This window comes from Chiloscyllium plagiosum, unplaced genomic scaffold (assembly GCF_037043375.1).
Source record: "Chiloscyllium plagiosum isolate Xiang-an unplaced genomic scaffold, Cpla_swu_hap1 HiC_scaffold_12, whole genome shotgun sequence".
In the NCBI taxonomy this organism is placed as follows: Eukaryota; Metazoa; Chordata; class Chondrichthyes; order Orectolobiformes; family Hemiscylliidae; genus Chiloscyllium; species Chiloscyllium plagiosum.
This window is the reverse complement of record NW_028270150.1, coordinates 105,748,126-105,767,548: the sequence shown is the minus strand read 5'-3', so window position 1 is coordinate 105,767,548 and position 19,423 is coordinate 105,748,126. Positions and strand designations below refer to the sequence as shown.

Sequence of the window (19,423 nt, the reverse complement as noted above, 5' to 3'; positions counted from 1 at the left end):
TTGGTGATCATCTTTCAAACATCTATATATTCTGCAATGGTGCCTGCAGACTGGGAGGTTGCAAATATAATCCCACTGTTTCAGAAAGGAGGGAGAGAGAAAACAGGGAATTATAGATCTGTTAGCCTGAGGTTAGTAATAGGGAAAATGCTGCAATGTATTATAACTGGATATTTAGAAAATAGTTGTGTGATCAGATAGTGTCATCATGGAATTATGAATCCAAATCCTATTTAACAAGCCTGACAGAGACATTTTGAGGACATTATGAACAGAATCAATAAGGAGGAGCCAGTGGATATAGTATATGTGGCTTTTCAGAAGGCTTTTATCAAAGTCCAATATAGGAGATTAATAAACAGTAGATTATGGATAATCAGAACTGAAGGGAGCAGGAAATTAATGTTTTCTTATGCTGTTGACAAAGGGAAAGCGGTGAATGGAACAAATGGTGAGAGTGTTACAAGCAGAAGACAAAAGAGTGTTAATGGTGGCAAAGGAGGGATAGAGATGCAAAATGGATGTTTATGATAGCTGTGAATAGTAGAAAACAGGTCTGTCCTGCTGAGAGCTAACCCATGCCATCAAGACACTTGGTGGGAGAGGAGTTGTAAACAAAATGGAGACCAGAGATCATGCTCTGAAGTTGTATAACTTGAGATTCCACATTGGACATTGTAAAGTGTCTGAGTGGAAAATGAGGTCTTGTTCCTCCAGCTTCACTGGAACATTGCAGCAGACCCAGTACAGGAATGTTAGTGTGAGAGCAAGATAGATTATTGAAATGGTAAAATAACCAGAATAACCAGAATGGTAAAACTATTCCCACAGACAGAGGGGAAGATGTACTGCAGAGTGCTCACCCACGCTGTGTTTGTCTCTCCACTGTAAAGGAGACTGTACTGTGAGCAGTGAATACAATGGACTAGATCTCGAATGCTGGAGCAGGAGTTGAATGGCCTCTCCTCCTCCAATATTCCGATGTTCCTAACCATATCCCTTTTAATAATCAAAGGTGTTACCATCACTGAATCCTTCACTGTCAACATCCTGGGGGTTACCATTGACCAAAAACTCCACTTGACTCACCATGTAAACACAGTGGGTACAAGAGCAGGTCAGAGGCTAGGAATCCTGCGGTGAGTAACTCACCTCCTGACTCTCCAAAACCTGTCCGCCATCGGCAAGGCCTAAGTCAGGACGGTGATGGAATACTCTCTTGACTGAATAAATGGAGCTCCAACAACAGTCAAGAAAATACAAGTGCATGACAGGGACTCTGGTCAACATCATGTCGTCCAGCTATTTACCCAAACGGTTTCTTTCTGTTATATAGGGGCGGTATGGTTGTTGTCGGTTTCTGAGAGATGGTTACAAAACTCCAAGAGAGGTAGGTATTGGTGAACTAATCGCCATCCGATTGTTCAGTAAGTGAATTATCAAACGTCATGTATAATTAGTTGCAATCATTAACACTGAACATAGTGTTATATTCCTACCTTTTCAACGGTTAATATGTGGTGATTATCATATATTTTAACTGAGTACGGAAGCTGTGCCCTCGAACGGTTATGTGTTGTGTGAAAATCTTTTGGTTCAATCTGCTTCATACTGTCTTGCTCTGCAGATGTTCCTTGCTAATGCCTTCACTGTGTTGCTCAAGTCTTTAACACTCTTACATGAAAAATAGTAGACCAAGCTTAATTTTAGTATTTTTGATATAAAAATGTATCCTTGTGAAACCTTCCCATTCTTTGTGTCTCCTCAAATTTTCTCAATGCTTTGAAAATGATGACATTGACAAATGAAGAAGACTTTTTGTTAAAGCCCTGTATTTACCTTCAGGACCCCAGCAGATTACATTATGACTCTGCCGAACTACAGTTATTTGAGAACATTGAATGTGAATGGCCGGTGTTCTGGACCTATCTCCTCATCGATGGGGTCTTTAAAGAAGATAAGGTGCAGGTAGGACATTGGTTTTATGAAAGGCAAAGCTCTGGTCATTGAGTAGTCATCTACCTCTGTACACATCACATTCTTGTTTAGCACCAGTACAAAACGTTACATCATACCTCATATGCCACATATACAGTCATAGACTCATAGAGATGGGCAAAGTCCTCAGTGACTGTTTCTTCTCTGTTTACCGTGGAGAAAGACATAAAGACTTGGGATGTTAATGGTTTATCTTGGGGACAGTCCATTCCACAGCAGAGGAGGTGTTGGTCTTATTATAATGTTTGAAGGTGGATAAATCTCCTAGTTCTAACCAAAAGGCTGGAGAAGAAATTGCAGGGGTCCTGGCTGATATTTTGCATCATTATTAACCACGGGTGAGGTCCCGGAAGATTGGAGGGTAGAGAATGTTGTGCTATTATTCAAGAAAGGCTGCAAAGAAAAACCTGGGAACTGTGGACCAGTAAGCCTAACATCTGTGATAGGTAAGTTACTTGAGAAGATTCTGAGATAAGATATTCATGCACTTGGAAACACAGGGTTTGATTAGGAGTAGTCAGCATGGCTTTGTGCATGGAAGATCATGCCTCACTAATTTGTTAGAGTTCTTGGATGAAATGACCAGGAAGGTTGACGAGGGCAGGGTAGTAGAGGTAGTCTTTCTGGATTTCAGTAAGACCTTTGATAAGGTTCCACATGGTAGGCTGCTCCGGAAGGTTACATCGCATTGAATCTGAGGAGAACTGGCAAATTATTTTACACAATTGGCTTGATGGTAGGAAGCAGAGGGTAATAGTGGAAGGATGCTTGTTGGACTGGAGGCCTGGGAGTAGTGGAGTGCCTCAGGGGTCGGTGATGGGTCCATTACTGTTTATTATCTGTATTAGTGATTTGGATGAGAACGTACAAGCCATAATTGGTAAGTTTGTAGGTGACACTAAAATAGGCAGTATTGAGGACTGTGAGGAAAGTTATCATAAATTGCAGCAGGACCTTGATCAGCTGGGGAAGTGGGCTGAGAAATGGTAAATGTGACGTCTCACATTTTGGAAAGTCAAATTAAGGTAGGAGTTTCATGGTGAATGGTAGGGCCTTATGGAATGTAGTGGAACAGAGGAAACTTGGAGTTGAGGTGCACGGTTCTCTGAAAGTAGGGTCACAGGTAGACAGGGCATTGAAGAAGGTTTTCGGCACACTGGCCTTCATCAGTCAGGGCATTGAGTATTGAAGTTGGGAAGTTATGTTGGTGAGGCTGCACTTGGAGTATTGTGTTCAGTTTTGGTCACCTTGCTATGGGAAGGATATTATTAAACTGGCGAGAGTGCAGATGAAATCTACAAGGATGTTGCCAGCACTCAAGGGCCTGAGTTGTAGGGAGAGCTTGGACAAGCTAAGACTTCTTTCTTTAGAGTGTAAGAGAAGGAGAGGGCATCTTATAGAAGTGTATAAGATCATGTGAGGGTGATAGGGTGAATGCACTCAGTCTTTTTTCAAGGAGAATCGAGGACGAGAGGGCATCAGTTTAAGGTTAGAGGGGAAAGAATAAAAAGGAAGCTGAGGGGCAACTTTGTTTACACAGAAGGTGATATGCATATGGAATGAGCTGCCAGCGGAAGTGGTTGAGGCTTGTACATTAACAACATTGAAAAGGCATTTGGACAAATACATGAATAGGAAAGGTTCAGATGGATATAGGCCAAGTGCAGGGAAATGGGGTTAGTATGGATGGACATTGTGGTTGGCATGGACCAGTTTGTACCAAAGGGCGTGTCTCCATGCTGGAGGACTCTATAACTCTGTGAGAAATACAAAAGGAAAGAGATTCTTTGGTCCAACTTGTCCATGCTGACCAGATGTCCTAAATTAGTCTACCCCTATTTTCTAACATTTGGCCAACATCCCTCTAAACCTTTCATAAACTCATCCAGATGCCTTTTAAATGTTGTAATTGTACCAGCCTCTATTCCATACACGCACCACCATCTGTGTGAAAATGTGGCCCTCAGGTCCCTTTTATATCTTTCCCTTTTCACCTAAACCTATGCACTATATCATAGAATCCCTACAGTGTGAAAACAGGCTCTTCAGCCCAACAAATCCACACTGACCCTCCGAAGAGTAATCCACCCAAACGCATTCCCCTATTGTATTGCTCTACATTATCCCGACTAATGCATCTAACCTACACATCCCTGGATACCATGGGCAATTTAACATGGCCAATTCACCTGACCTGCACATCCTTGGATTGTTGGAGGAAACTGGAGCACCCAGAGGAAGCCCACACAGACACAGGGAGAATGTGTAAATTTCACACAGGTAGTCGCCCGAAGCTGGAATCGAACCCTGGTGCTGTGAGGCAGCAGTGCCAACCACTGAGTCACCACGCCACTCCTACTTTAGTACTGGACTCCCCCACCCCAGGGAAAAGATCTTATCTATTTACCTTATCCATACCCCTCATGATTTTATGAACCTCTATAAGGTCACCCCTCAGCCTCCGACGATTCAAGGAAAACAGCCCCAGCCTATTCAGCCTTTCCCTATAGCTCAAACGCTCCAACCGTGGCAACATAGAACATAGAACAGTACAGCACAGAACAGGCCCTTCAGCCCACAATGTTGTGCCGACCAGTGATCCTCATGTATGCACCCTCAAATTTCTGTGACCATATGCATGTCCAGGAGTCTCTTAAATGTCCCCAATGACCTTGCTTCCACAACTGCTGCTGGCAACGCATTCCATGCTCTCACGACTCTCTGTGTAAAGAACCCGCCTCTGACATCCCCTCTATACTTTCCTCCAATCAGCTTAAAACTATGACCTCTCGTGTTAGTCATTTCTGCCCTGGGAAATAGTCTCTGGCTATTGACTCTATCTATGCCTCTCATTATCTTGTATACCTCAATTAGGTCCCCTCTCCTCCTCCTTTTCTCCAGTGAAAAAAGTCCAAGCTCAGTCAACCTCTCTTCATAAGATAAACCCTCCAGTCCAGACAGCATCCTGGTAAACCTCCTCTGAACCCTCTCCAAAGCATCCACATCTTTCCTATAATAGGGCGACTAGAACTGGACGCAGTACTCCAAGTGCGGTCTAACCAAAGTTTTATAGAGCTGCAACAAGATCTCACGACTCTTAAACTCAATCCCCCTGTTAATGAAAGCCAAAACACCATATGCTTTCTTAACAACCCTGTCCACTAGGGTGGCCATTTTAAGGGATCTATGTACCTGCACACCAAGATCCCTCTGTTCCTCCACACTGCCAAGAATCCTATCCTTAATCCTATACTCAGCTTTCAAATTCGACCTTCCAAAATGCATCACCTTGCATTTATCCAGGTTGAACTCCATCTGCCACCTCTTAGCCCATCTCTGCATCCTGTCAATGTCCCGCTGCAGTCTACAACAGCCCTCTATACTGTCAACGACACCTCCAACCTTTGTGTCATCTGCAAACTTGCTGACCCATCCTTCAATCCCCTCATCCAAGCCATTAATAATAACATCCTTGTAAATCGTTTCTGCATCTTTTCACGTTTCACAACATCCTTCCTGTAGGATAGAGACCAGAATTGCACACAATGTTTTCAAAGCGGCCTGACCAATCTCCTGTACAGTGCAACATGACCTCCCAACTCCTGTACTCAATGCCCTGAACAATAAAGGAAAGCATACCAAATGCCTTCTTCACCATCCTGTCTACCTGCGACTCCACTTTCAAGGAACTATGAACCTACACTCCAAGGTCTCTTTGTTCAGCAACACTTCCCAGGACCTTACCATTAAGTGTATAAGTCCTGTAACAATATGCCTTTCCAAAATATAGCAACTCATATTTATCTAAATTAAACTCCATCTGTTACTCCTCAGCCCATTGGCCCATCTGATCAAGATCCCTTTGTACTCTGAGGGAACCTTCTTTGCTGTCCAATTTTGGTGTCATTTGCAAACTTACTAACTATACCCACTATGTTCACGTCCAAATCATTTATATAAATGATGAAAAACTTCACCTTTGTTATCATATCTGATAAATATCTCAAAATGATATTGTGCTTATCTGTGCCACATATTCTAATGCTAATCATACATTAGAGGTGTAGGGCTATGAAATTCATCATTTTAAATTCTGGATTTGCCTGTTCTTTTGCTTGTACACGTGGTTTAACTCTGTAACTCTCAATTGCTCTAAATTTCACTTCAGTAATTATCTGGGTTACCGTTTCTGCAATTGTTACAACCTATGTCTCAGAGTCAGCTCTCAGCTTTCTCCCAAGCAGGGATGTAAAGGGTTAACTCCCCATTGTGCTTCCAGCTTTCCCAGTATACCTCCCAATTTCCCATTGTATATTCCAACAGAGAGAATGCCCTGGATGGGACAGTCGATGTGTTTTGTTGGGTCTGGCTCTGGAACTGTACAGAATTTTAACCTGTTTTACTGTATTGGCTGCTCATCGTAATGTGGTCTCCTCTGCATTGGTGAGACAAAAAACGCAGCCTGGGCGATTCTTTGCAGAACACCGACATTCTGTATGTAAAAATGAGCTTCTGCTTGCCGGTCCCTTCAATGCGCCATAATGTTCTCTGCCCAACATCCCTGTCTTGGGCATGTTGCAGTGCTCCAGTGAAGTTCAGTGCAAGCTGGAAGAATGGCTTTTCATTTTATGCATGGGGTATCTCCAGCCTTCTGGACTCGATATTGAGTTCAGTAATTTTAGGGTCTTAATGTCTCCTTTCACGTCTTTACACCAACCCCCACACCCCAGCCCTTGTCAATATATGGGCTGCCTTAAGCACAGCCAAACCACTTTCACCTGCTAATGGTCCATATTACCATCATCTTCACAGCTCACCATTATATTTTCCTTGGGGGGGGGGGGGAAAGTGAGGACTGCAGATGCTGGAGATCAGAGCTGAAAATGTGATGCTGGAAAAGCGCAGCAGGTCAGGCAGCATCCAAGGAGCAGGAGAATCGACGTTTCGGGCATGAGCCCTTCTTCAGGAATGAAGAAAGTGTGTCCAGCAGGCTAAGGTAAAAGGTAGGGAGGAGGGACTTGGGGGAGGGGCGTTGGAAATGAAATAGGTGGAAGGAGGTCAAGGTGAGGGTGATAGGCCGGAGTGGGGGTGGGGGAGGAGAGGTTAGGAAGAAGATTGCAGGTTAGGAAGGTGTTGCTGGGGGGATCCAAGATGGCGGCGACCCAGCAAGTCTGAGTCTATAGTGCTCCTCCCAAGACTTGGACAAAGTGGGTCACCCACCCCCACCACACTCACCAAATCATTTAAAATAGCTGTTTCATTTAATTAGTTGCTTAGTATTAAATTTAAACAATCTAATCTTTAGTAAAAATGACTAAAGGGAAGGGAGCCCGCAGTTCTCAGCAAGCAGAAACCCCTCCCCCACCCTCTGCAGCTGCAGCAGAGGCGTCCACAGCTGCCCCGGGGGACTTACCTATGGTGGCGAGCCTCGTGGAAATCAACTCTAAACTGGATGCGAAGATCGACGCTTTCATTGAAGAATCCCGAAGTCGATGGGACTCACTCTCGGCCGCGCTGCAAAAGCACGACTGAGACATTAAAGAAATCGAACGCCGAGTCGGAGGGGCGGAGCTAAAGGCTGCGACCTGCGAAACCACAGCACAATCGGCCGTGGATCGGGTCCGGACTCTCGAACAGCGAGTCCGGTCCTTAGAGAATCATATTGACGACCTCGATAATCGAGGTCGTCGAAAAAATATTCGTTTGCTGGGCCTTCCCGAACGGGAAAAGGAAGGCCAGCTTACAGCGTTTCTCGAGCAGTGGCTGCCACACCTTTTAAATCTGGAGGCTGGATCAGGCCAGGTAAGGGTAGAATGGGCCTACCGGGTCGCAATACGTGGGCCCGGCTTGAACCAGCGCCCACGCCCGGTCCTGTTCCGGCTGCAGAGCTATAGGGAGAGGCAGATACTCCTAGAAGCCTCTAGAAATCTTGGAAAAGATTCCCAAGCCATGATCTGTAAAGGATCCAAGATCATGTTATTCCAGGACTTTTCCCCAGCTCTGATCCAAAAGAGGAAGGCATTCGATGAGGCGAAGAAGTGTTTAAGGGACTTAAATATTCAGTACTCCTTATGCCACCCAGCGACTCTACGCTTTAACCATGAAGGATCCGTGTATAACTTCGGATCGCCAGAAAAGGCTAAGGAAATTTTGGACTCTCTTAGATAAATTGTAAGAGATAATGGATGTTGGTTTCCCTTTCCCCCACTCCGGTTTATATCCCCCCCCCCCTTTTCGTTTTTCTTACCTTACTGTTTAATATTATCTTGGGGGGGTGGGGAGAGGGATTTATTTATTTGTTCTCTATTTAACGATTTTCTCCCCCCCCTTGGGGTTGTTTTTTTTATTATTCTATGTATGTATGTGGGTATGTATATATATGTGTGTGTGTGTGTGGGGCCAGGGGGTTTAGTTAATGTTGGTGGGGGGAGGTGGTTACCTTATTCTATTTTACCTCTGTCTCTAGGAGCGGGGTTGTTTTCCCTTGTTATTTTGTATTATTATATTTAATTATTATTTGTTGAGGTTGTAATTTTATAATTATATATGTTTATACATGGTATTAACATTACCAAATATATCTAGGTGGGGGTGGGGGTGGGGGTGGGGGTAGGGTGCTCACTGTTACCTCGAGCTTTGTATTATATCTCAATTCTCCTCATCCGATTGAGGAGCGCCTGGGTCAAGGGTGGGGCATTGGTTGGGAGAGGATACGATGGACCTTTGGAAAGGAAGTGACACCCCCTGGGAACAAGGGGGAAAATCTCCATTTAAATACGTTTTATATTTTTTTTTATTATTTAGAAATAGTTTTTAATTATACTGTTGTGAGTGTATTAGAGAGCCTTTATTTTTGTAAATTTTATATGCTCTACGCTCGGGATGTTCTGGATAGGGTTTCCCCTCCCGAGGGGTCTCGGATTTGCCCGGATGATTATGGGTGATCAGTCGGTTAAGTGGTGCACCTGGAATGTCAAGGGGAGTAATTCGGCAGTCAAAAGGAAGAAAATATTATCAAATCTTAAGAAAGAAAGAGTTGATATAGCTCTCCTAAAGGAGACACATCTGTCGGATAAAGAACACTTGAAATTACGACAGGGTGGATTTGATCGGGCCTTTTTTTCTTCTTTTAGCTCAAAAAGCAGGGGAGTTGTTATTCTTGTTCGGAAGAATTTCCCTTTCAAAATCCTAAATCAGATAAAAGACGAATCTGGACGATATATTCTGATTAAAGCCCTTATAAATGGAGAGGAATATGGGATTTTAAATTTGTACTGCCCCCCGGCACACCCCTTTAAATTTATAACGGAAGCCTTCTCAAAATTGATGGCTCTTGGTGCCCGTCATACAATTATAGGGGGAGACTTTAATTGTATTATAGATCCGGAAATAGATAGGATTCCCAAGAGTACTGCAGGAGTATCTCCCAGATTTAGACAATTGATGGATCTGAACAAAGAATTAGGATTAGTAGATGAATGGAGATGTCTTCATCCACAGGGCAGAGATTTTTCTTTTTACTCCAATCCACATAAATGTCATACCAGAATTGATATGTTTTTTGCCCCCTCGATTTTTTTAAAATTCCATATCATCCTGTAAAATAGGTAGTATAGCAATTTCCGACCACGCTGCTGTATATATGGAAACTACGGCGAGGAACAATGGGACATCCCCTCGGCATTGGCGTATGGACCCCTTCCTAATGAAAGATAGTAAATTTGTAAAGTACTTCTCTCAAGAATTTAAAACTTTTTTAGAAATTAATTTAGGTACGGCTAGCAACCCATCAATGATATGGGAGACCATCAAAGCTTTCGGGCGAGGTTTGATCATCTCCTACTCAGCGACCCAGAAAAAATTAAAGGGAGAACAACAGCATCTGCTCGAAGCTCGCTTAAAAGCAGCTGAAACAGCAAACGCTGATAGACCTTCTATTATTAAATTGCAAAGGATTATGGCCCTTAGGACAGCTCTAAACACTACGCTTACCCAAACGGCTAAGAAGGAAATATTATTTGCAAAACAAAGGTTATATGAATTTGGCGACAAATCGGGTAGGTACTTAGCATTTCTTGCAAAGAAAAAAAAGGCCCCTCAAACTATCACGTCTATCAAGGAAAGTACGGGTATTTTGACTCATGATCATAAAAAGATTAATGCAATCTTTAGAAAATTTTATTCTGATTTATATAAATCGCAGGATTGTGAAGACAGGACTAGGAGGATGCAATCATTTTTTAAAAATTTGACCTTTCCGGGCCTAACTCCGGAACAGGTATCGGTCTTAAATGCTCCCCTAACAGTCCAAGAAATACTTGACGCAATCAGGCAACTTCAGAGCGGTAAGGCACCAGGCCCAGATGGTTTTCAAGCTGAATTCTATAAAGAATTTACAGAAATATTGGCGGGTCCACTTATGGACATGTATAACTATGCATATAGTCAGGGCTGTCTCCCGCCTTCGCTGAAAGAGGCAAATATCTCTCTTATCCTTAAAAAAGGAAAGGATCCAGAAGATTGTACATCATACAGACCAATATCCTTGCTAAATGTAGATTTTAAAACCCTTTCTAAAATGTTAGCATTGAGACTAGAAAGGGTACTGCCACATATAAAGGAGGATCAGACTGGGTTTATTAAGGGCTGTAGATCATCCAATAATATGAGAAGGGTTTTGAATATGATTCAAGCCTGCATCAGGGAAAGATACCAGGAGTAGTAGTTTCATTAGACGTGGAAAAGGCATTCGATAGGGTTGAATGGTCATATTTGTTTTACACATTGGAAAGGTTTGGAGTTGGAAAGGTGTTTACCAAATGGGTCTCAACATTGTATAGTGATCCCAAAGCAGTTGTGGTTACCAATGGATTAGGTTCGGATAGCTTCAGTGTGGGTAGGGGCTGCCGTCAGGGATGTCGTGTCTCGCCATTGTTATTTACGCTAATAATTGAACCACTAGCAGAAGCTATACGGGCTGATCCTAATATAATGGCCCTGAGGATTGGTACAGGTAAACATAAAATTACCCTGTATCCAGATGATGTTCTTCTATTCCTCAGTAATCCTCTGATGTCCGTACCTCGCTTAATCCAAATTATTAATACATTTAACGCATTCTCAGGCTATAAAATTAATTTCTCAAAATTGGAGGCTATGCCAATGGGTGGCCTTGCTATGATACCCCACTTAGTGGACGGATCCCATTTTCCCTTTCATTGGTCCCTGGAGGGTTTCTTATATTTAGGCATTTTATTTACCCCAGTATTTGGTCAGTTATACAAGGCTAACTTTGTGCATTTACTGGAAAGGATAAGGCAGGACCTCCAGCGATGGACCTCCTTCCAATTTCCTGGCTGGGTAGAATAGCACTAATTAAAATGAATATCCTGCCCCGTCTCCTATACCCTATGAGAATGCTTCCGGTGATGCTGCCGAGGCTGGCACTACTTAAATTATATGGCTGGTTGGGTTCCTTATCTGGAATCATAGACGGCCCCCCATTAAGCTGAAGGAGCTACAGCTTCCACAGGCAAGGGGAGGATTGGACTTCCCAGACTTTAGGAAATATCAGTTAAGTTCCCTATTAAGTTACATAGCTGATTGGGTCTTGTCTGATCCATAATCGATTTGGTGGACATCGAGGCTTCTCAAGTAAAATACCCACTTATTAACCTTTTATTTTCAGACAAGAGAAAAATGGGCGGCACGGTGGCACAGTGGTTAGCACTGCTGCCTCACAGCGCCAGAGACCCGGGTTCAATTCCCGACTCAGGCGACTGTGTGGAGTTTGCACATTCTCCCCGTGTCTGCGTGGGTTTCCTCCGGGTGCTCCGGTTTCCTCCCACAGTCCAAAGATGTGCAGGTCAGGTGAATTGGCCATGCTAAATTGACCGTAGTGTTAGGTAAAGGGGTAAATGTAGGGGTATGGGTGGGTTGCGCTTCGGCGGGTCGGTGTGGACTTGTTGGGCCGAAGGGCCTGTTTCCACACTGTAAGTAATCTAATCTAATCTAATCTAATCTAAAAATTACGGATCACTATAAAAACCCTATAATACTAAACACAATTAAAGCTTGGAATATAATGCGGCAAAATGAGGGCAACTCACATAAAACATCCCCCTATGCGCCGATAGTGGGAGCATGGGGATTCCAACCGGGGTTTACAGATGCCACTTTTAAACTCTGGAGATCCAGGGGCATCTCATGTCTAAGGGACCTATTTAAAGATGGGGTCCTGATGTCTTTTGAACAGCTGCGTCAGAAATTCAGATTACCTAATGGAGACCTCTATCGATACTTCCAAATTCAAGACTATATACAGAAGAAGACAACGTTATTAGATAGTCTTTATAAATCAGATAGAGAATGTAGAGTACTACGACCAATGGGGGTATCCTCCATCAGTACTATTTATCATTTACTACATGATGAAGTATCGGGAGATATGGACAATCTGCTTAAAACATGGGATCAGGAATTGGGACTAGAAATCCCTATAGAAACGTGGAATGACATTTGGGAAAACGCCAGAAGTATCACCATCTGTAACAGAACTCAGGCTATCCAACTGAAGATACTTCATAGGACCCATATAGTACCGGATCGATTGGCAAAATTTAAGGCAGGAGCATCTCCAATGTGTCCCAAATGTAAAATAGAGGTGGGCACTCTTGTACATTGCCTATGAACCTGTCATAAGATCCGTAGATACTGGACTAAAGTAGCAAGTACCCTGACAGAAATTTTAGGAACGGAAATTAAAGTGGACCCTGTATCTCTCCTTTTGGGCTTTTCGAACTTTTCCTCCCTGGACATGCACGGCAAGAGACTATTTTCTATTCTCTCTTTCTGTGCAAGGAAAAATATTTTGGTAAACTGGGTGGCTGAGGGCCCCCTGGACTTTCAAATTGGCACAGATTAATTATGGAATGTATTCCCCTTGACTTCCTTACAAATATGGTGCACTGAAAGACCAAATTATTTTATAAAATATGGCAGCCCTTCTTGAATTATATGAATACAGATATTTCGGCTATCCTAACAAGGGCTTTTATTTAATTGAGATTACGAACCTGGCTGGTCCGGGGCCTCTTAGGAGAGGAATCCCGCACGAATACGGGTTTTATTACATTTGATGTTAACACATTCCGAGCATGTATCTCACTACCCAATTTCTGTGTTATCCGTTGTTTTTTTTTTCTCTCCTCTTATTTGAATAATGTAAGAGACTTAAATATACACTCTGGTTAGTTGTAGGTTAGATTAGTAGTTAGTTGAGTTTGTTTTCTTACTCCGTATTTTTCTTTTGTTAAATTTTGGCTATTATATACTTAAGATTTAATTGTATATCAATGTTTGTACTTGAGAGTTTTGTTTATTTTTGTAAACTTGTAAAAATGTTAAATTTCTAATAAAAATATCTATTAAAAAAAAGGAAGGCGGTGCTGAGTTCGAGGGATTTGACTGAGACAAGGTGGGGGGAGGGGAAATGAGGAAACTGGAGAAATCCGAGTTCGAAGAGAGCTTCTTCAAGGAAGGCATCCTTGCAAGAGGATTCGCAATAGGTTAAAATCTTCGAGGGTAAACTTGGATTTCTCCAGTTTCCTCATTTCCCCTCCCCCCACCTTGTCTCAGTCAAATCCCTCGAACTCAGCACCGCCTTCCTAACCTGCAATCTTCTTCCTGACCTCTCCGCCCCCACCCCCACTCTGGCCTATCACCCTCACCTTGACCTCCTTCCACCTGTCGCATTTCCAACGCCCCTCCCCCAAGTCCCTCCTCCCTACCTTTTATTTTAGCCTGCGTGGCACACTTTCCTCATTCCTGAAGAAGGGCTTATGCCCGAAACGTCGATTCTCCTGTTCCTTGGATGCTGCCTGACCTGCGCTTTTCCAGCAACACATTTTCAGCCATTATATTTTCCTTGTCTGCCTAACTTGCTCTCTCTCTGGACTCTGTCTTCACCTGTCCACTCACTCGTTTTCCAAAATCCCTATCTCCTGTCTTCAGCTTATAGAACATAGAACATAGAACATAGAAGAATACAGCGCAGTACAGGCCCTTGGGCCCTCGATGTTGCGCCGATCCAAGCCCACCTAAACTACACTAACCCACTATCCTCCATATACCTATCCAATGCCCTCTTAAATGCCCATAAAGAGGGAGAGTCCACCACTGTTACTGGCAGGGCATTCCATGAACTAACGACTCGCTGAGTGAAGAACCTACCCCTAACATCAGTCCTATATCTACTCCCCCTTAATTTAAAGCTATGCCCCCTTGTAATACCCGACTCAATACGCGGGAAAAGGTTCATACTGTCGACCCTATCTAACCCCCTAATCATCTTGTACACCTCAATCAAGTCACCCCTAAACCTTCTTTTCTCTAGTGAAAACAGCCCCAAGTGCCTCAGTCTTTCCTCATACGATTTTCCTTCCATACCAGGCAACATCCTGGTAAACCTCCTCTGCACCCGTTCCAATGCCTCCACATCCTTCCTATAGTATGGCGACCAAAACTGCACACAATATTCCAGATGCGGCCGTACCAGAGTCTTATACAACTGCATCATGACCTCAGGACTCCGGAACTCAATTCCTCTACCAATAAAAGCCAGTACGCCATATGCCTTCCTCACCGCACTATTTACCTGGGTGGCAACTTTCAGAGATCTGTGTACATGGACACCAAGATCCCTCTGCTCATCCACACTACCAAGTATCCGACCATTAGCCCAGTACCCCATCTTTTTGTTATTCTTCCCAAAGTGAATCACCTCGCACTTAGCTACATTGAATTCCATCTGCCACCTTTCTGCCCAGCTCTGCAGCTTCTCTATATCCTGCTGTAACCTGCCACATGCTTCCTCACTGTCAACAACTCCTCCGACTTTCGTGTCATCCGCAAACTTGCTCACCCAACCTTCTAACCCCTCTTCCAGGTCATTTATAAAAATGACAAACAGCAATATGTACCATCTTTTCCTAGCTGCTTTGATAAAGGGTCACTGGACTCAAAACATTAACTCTGATTTCTCTCCACAGATGCAACCAGACCTGCTGAGTTTCTTTTTCCAACAATTTCTGGTTTTCTTGCATTAATGTGTCTGTTCCCCAGTTTGTTGACGCACTATTTCAGAAGAGACAAGAGTGCATCCATTCAAATGGACTAGCGGGCAAAATGGGTACTGTATTGGCATGGAAAATGTGGCAAACTGGAAACAATGTGTCTTTCTCATTGTGGTAACTAGTGGGCTACTCGTGGGCTCCATGGTATATGTTAATGACCTGGATGAGCAAACTAAATGCAGCATTTCCAAGTTTGCTGATGGGACAGAACTGAGTGGGATTATGCATTGTGTGAAGGATGCAAGGAGGCTTTCATGGTGACTTTGACAAGTTGAGTGAATGAGTAGGCACAGAGAAGATGTTGTACAATGTGGATGAATGTGAAGTTATGTACTTTGGTGTAAAAAATGGAAAGCAGAGTATTGTTTAAATGGTGATGTATTGGGAAATGTGGATGTACAAAGGGATCTGGGTGTCATAATACACCAGTCAATGAAAGTAGACAGGCATGTGCAGCAAGCAAATAGGAAAGCCAGTGGAAGAGTGGCCTTCATTACAGGTAGATGTAAGAATGAATATCTTCCAGCAACTTTACAGGGTTTTGCTGAGACCGCTCCTGGAGAATTGTATGCAGTTCTGGTTTCTCTACTAAAGAAATATTGCCCTTGTCATAGAGGAGTACAGCTGAAGTTCACTAGGCTGATAATGGGGTTGAAAGGACTGTCCTGTGAAGAGAAATTGGTTTGACTAGGTGTGTATTTCAAAGATGCAGTGTGTGACGATGGGAGGATGTTGCCCCTGGTTGGGGAGTCTCGAACCAGGAGCCAGTCTGAGGACGTGGGGATCGACCGTTTAAGACTGAGATGAGGAAGCGTTGTGTGTGTTTGTGTGTTCTCTGAGCAGCCATACAGTCCAGATGGATTGTTGCTGCGGAGAGATGAAATTCCTCTTCATCTCTGTCATAAACAACACCCCCTGATTCCAAGACTGTGCCCACTTTGTATGTTAGTGGGTTTTCCAAGTGCTGGAAGTGCCATTGAGAATGAATTCCAGGATTTTGACCCAGCAATGCTGATTTTATTTCCAAATCAGGATTGTAAGTGGTTTGGAGGGGAACTCGCAGCGGATGGCTGCCTGTGCAGAGATTCAAACTCTGTTTCTCTTTGCTATCTCTTGTTCTTACAGATTGAAGAATATAGAGAGGCCCTGGAAGAGGTTCTTATAAGAGGACAGAATGGCATACGCCTCATTCCAGAACTGTATGCTGTTCCCCCAGAAAAGGTATGTCATTTTAATCAGCCCATAATTATCCTTAGCTATAATCACATATTGAGGTTTTATTGAGCAAAGTCAAACATTACACATTTACTCACAACATACAGCCTGAAGAATTCGCAAATGAGTCCTAATTATGTATTTTAACCAAAGGTGTTGAGGGTGTTAATTAAATTGATCGACTGAATACTTTTCTTCCATTACAAAAATATTCTTTGGTTTCTTGACTCGGACTGTGGTCTTTGTGTGGGAGTATTGGATTTAATTTGGGGAATTGTCCCCAGTCTGCCAAGAAAATGACAAAAAGCTGTGGTGAATTTCACCCAGGTTTGTCATCAGTGCACTGAATGTTTGTATTGAACCTGAGAAGTCGCAAATTCAGGTCAATATTTCATGGTGAGTCTGCAAAGCTCCTGGACGTGAATTTTTAAAATTTCTATGTTGGATGTAGGCATCACTGGCAAGCCTAATATTTATTGCCAATCTCGAATTATCCCTTTGAAATGAGTGGCTCATTCAGCCATCTCCAAGGGCAGCTCAGAGTCAATGTCATCACTCAAGGTTTAGAGTCACACAGAATCATACAGTGGTGAAGAGGCCCTTGGGCCCATTGAGACTGTACTGCCAAACCGCACTCGTCCCACTTTCCCACAGTAGGCTCATGGCCTTGGATGTTAGCTACAACACTTCAGGTACTCATCCAAGGGCTTTTCGAAGGTTGAGGGGCTTCCCACCTCGACTACTCTCCCATTGCAGTGTGTTCCAGACCCCCAGCACCATCTGGGTGTGAAAAGGATTTTGCTCAAATCCCCTCTTCAACCTCCTGACTTCCATCTTAAAATTAAGCACCCTTCTTATTGACCCTTTGATGAAAGCAAACAGCTGCTCTCTATCCACCCTGCCCATGCCCCTCATAATCTTATACATCTCTATCAATTCCCCAACCCCCTCCCCCCAACTTTCTCTGCTCCAGCCCATCTTCATCACTCACATTCCAGGCAACCTCCTGATGAATCCTCTCTGCACTCCCAGTTCAATGCAATCACATCCTTCCCATAGTGTGACCAGAACTGCACACAGTGCTCTAGCTGTGGCCTAACCAAAGTTCTGTACAGCTCCAACATGACCTTCCGGCTCTTATAATCTATGGCTCGACTGATAAAGGCCACTCATGGCCTGTTATATTGGCCAGACTGCAGACCTGGTAAGGTCAGCACATTTCCTTCCTTAAAGAGTATTTCAGAGAACCAGTTATAGTCACACAGCATGGAAACACAGGCCTTCGGTCCAACCAGTCCATGCTGATCATAATCCCAAACTAAACTGGTCCCACCTGCCTGCTTCTGGCCCATGTCCCTCCAAACTTTTCCCTCTTCATGTATTTATCTAAGTGCCTTTTAAACATGATAACTGTATCCACATCCACCACTTCCTCTGGAAGTTCATTCCACACACGAAACCTTGTCTGTGTTTTTTTCAAAAATCGCCCCTCCTGTCTTTTTAAAATCTTTCTCCTCTGACTTTAAAAATATGCCCCCTAGCTTTGAGATTTCTCATCCTAGAGAAGAGACACCTGCTATTCACCTTATCTATGCCCCTCATGATTGTATAAAATTCAACGAGGTCACCTTCAACCTCCAATGCTCTAGCGGAAGAAGTCCCAGTCTATTGAGCATCTCCTTATAACTCAAACCTTCCATACCCAAAAACATCCTGGTAAATCTCTTCTGAAACCTCTCCAGCTTTAAAAATATCCTTCCTATAACAGGGTAACCAGGACTGGATACAGTTGGTCTTTTACGACAATTCATGATAATTCTGTGGTCACCATCACTGAGACTAGATTTCAATTCCAGATTTATTTAAAATCCACTTGCAGCAATGGTAAAGCATGCACATTTTCATAAAATTCTTATTATTTTGAATTGAAGTGATTTGACAGAATGGACAATTCTCCAACTTGACCTCCAGTGGAATGATTTGTGTGATTATAAAATCCCACCTTGAGCGGTGATTCCAATGTAATGTAACCCTCCTGCTGGTTCTATCCAGGTGGATGAAGAAAATGAGAACCCGCATACTGTGGACAGAGTCGCAAAAGGAAAACTGCCACACATGTGGGGACAGTCATTATATATCCTCGGGACTCTGCTGGCTGAGGTACATGCTTAAACACTGGATCTTTTGAACAAGGTCAGACTGGATTACTAGGTTCCTTACAAACAATGTTTATTAACCATCACTACACAACGAGAAGGCTACCAAGCAGCGCATATTCAGCTGGAGACATGCTCCAACCTTCTAGCAGAGTCCTATCACATGACTGACTACTGAGTTTGCAGTGATGTCAGAATATAACTCAGAGACTCCTCACTTGATCCTCAGTCTCTCCCCAACACCCCATAAATCACATTAATAAGATTCTTCTTATGCTTTTAATTCATAACAATTTTGTGAGTTTTAGTTACTTGAGCAGACATGGACCCGTGGCCTTTCATTCACCACCTGTCCTGCTTTCAGCATGTTTTTGATGCTTTTAACTGTTTAAAAAAGCAGTCATATTCAACATTGTTGTGCTGGCTCCCAGTCAGGCTAACCAAATGAGATGTGTAGATCCAATGCTGCCGTTTGTTGATCCCTTTGCAAGTAAAGAGAGCATCACTGTGGTCCAAAGGTCAGGCAAGCTAATCTCCTGTGCTTGTACGAGTACCAGTCAGGTTCCAGCAAGAGCATTGAGTATAGTTCTTGGCACCGCACCTTAGGAGCATGCAAACAAGAGTAGGCCACTCGGCCTTTCGAGCTTGCTCCCCCATTCAATAAGGTCATGGCTGACCTGATTTTAACCTCAACTCTACATTCCTGGATATCCCCAATAATGTTTTGTCTCCTGGGTAGTCAAATACCTATCTACCGCGACCTTAAAAATATTTAAAGATTCTGTATCCAGTGCCTTTTGAGGAAGGAGGTTCCACAGGCTGACAACTCTCTCAGCGAGTTTGGAGAAGATTTGTAGCTCAGGTTGAGATTCTGGATGTAGGTTTGCTCGCTGAGCTGGGAGGTTCATTTCCAGACGTTTC

At 43.4% G+C, this 19,423-nt stretch overlaps 1 protein-coding gene across 13 annotated transcripts in view; it reads left to right on the top strand.

The window, feature by feature from the left end:
• The window catches only part of LOC122555467 (phosphorylase b kinase regulatory subunit alpha, liver isoform-like), a 143,471-nt gene that overhangs the window by 35,177 nt on the left and 88,871 nt on the right, over positions 1-19,423 (top strand). For all 13 annotated transcript variants that reach the window (XM_087993152.1, XM_087993149.1, XM_087993151.1 and 10 more), the window contains exons 10-13: positions 1,337-1,390; positions 1,846-1,968; positions 16,257-16,352; positions 18,399-18,506. In XM_087993152.1, the coding sequence (XP_087849278.1) occupies positions 1,337-1,390; positions 1,846-1,968; positions 16,257-16,352; positions 18,399-18,506 (381 nt within the window). The remainder of the gene's footprint in view (positions 1-1,336; positions 1,391-1,845; positions 1,969-16,256; positions 16,353-18,398; positions 18,507-19,423) is intronic.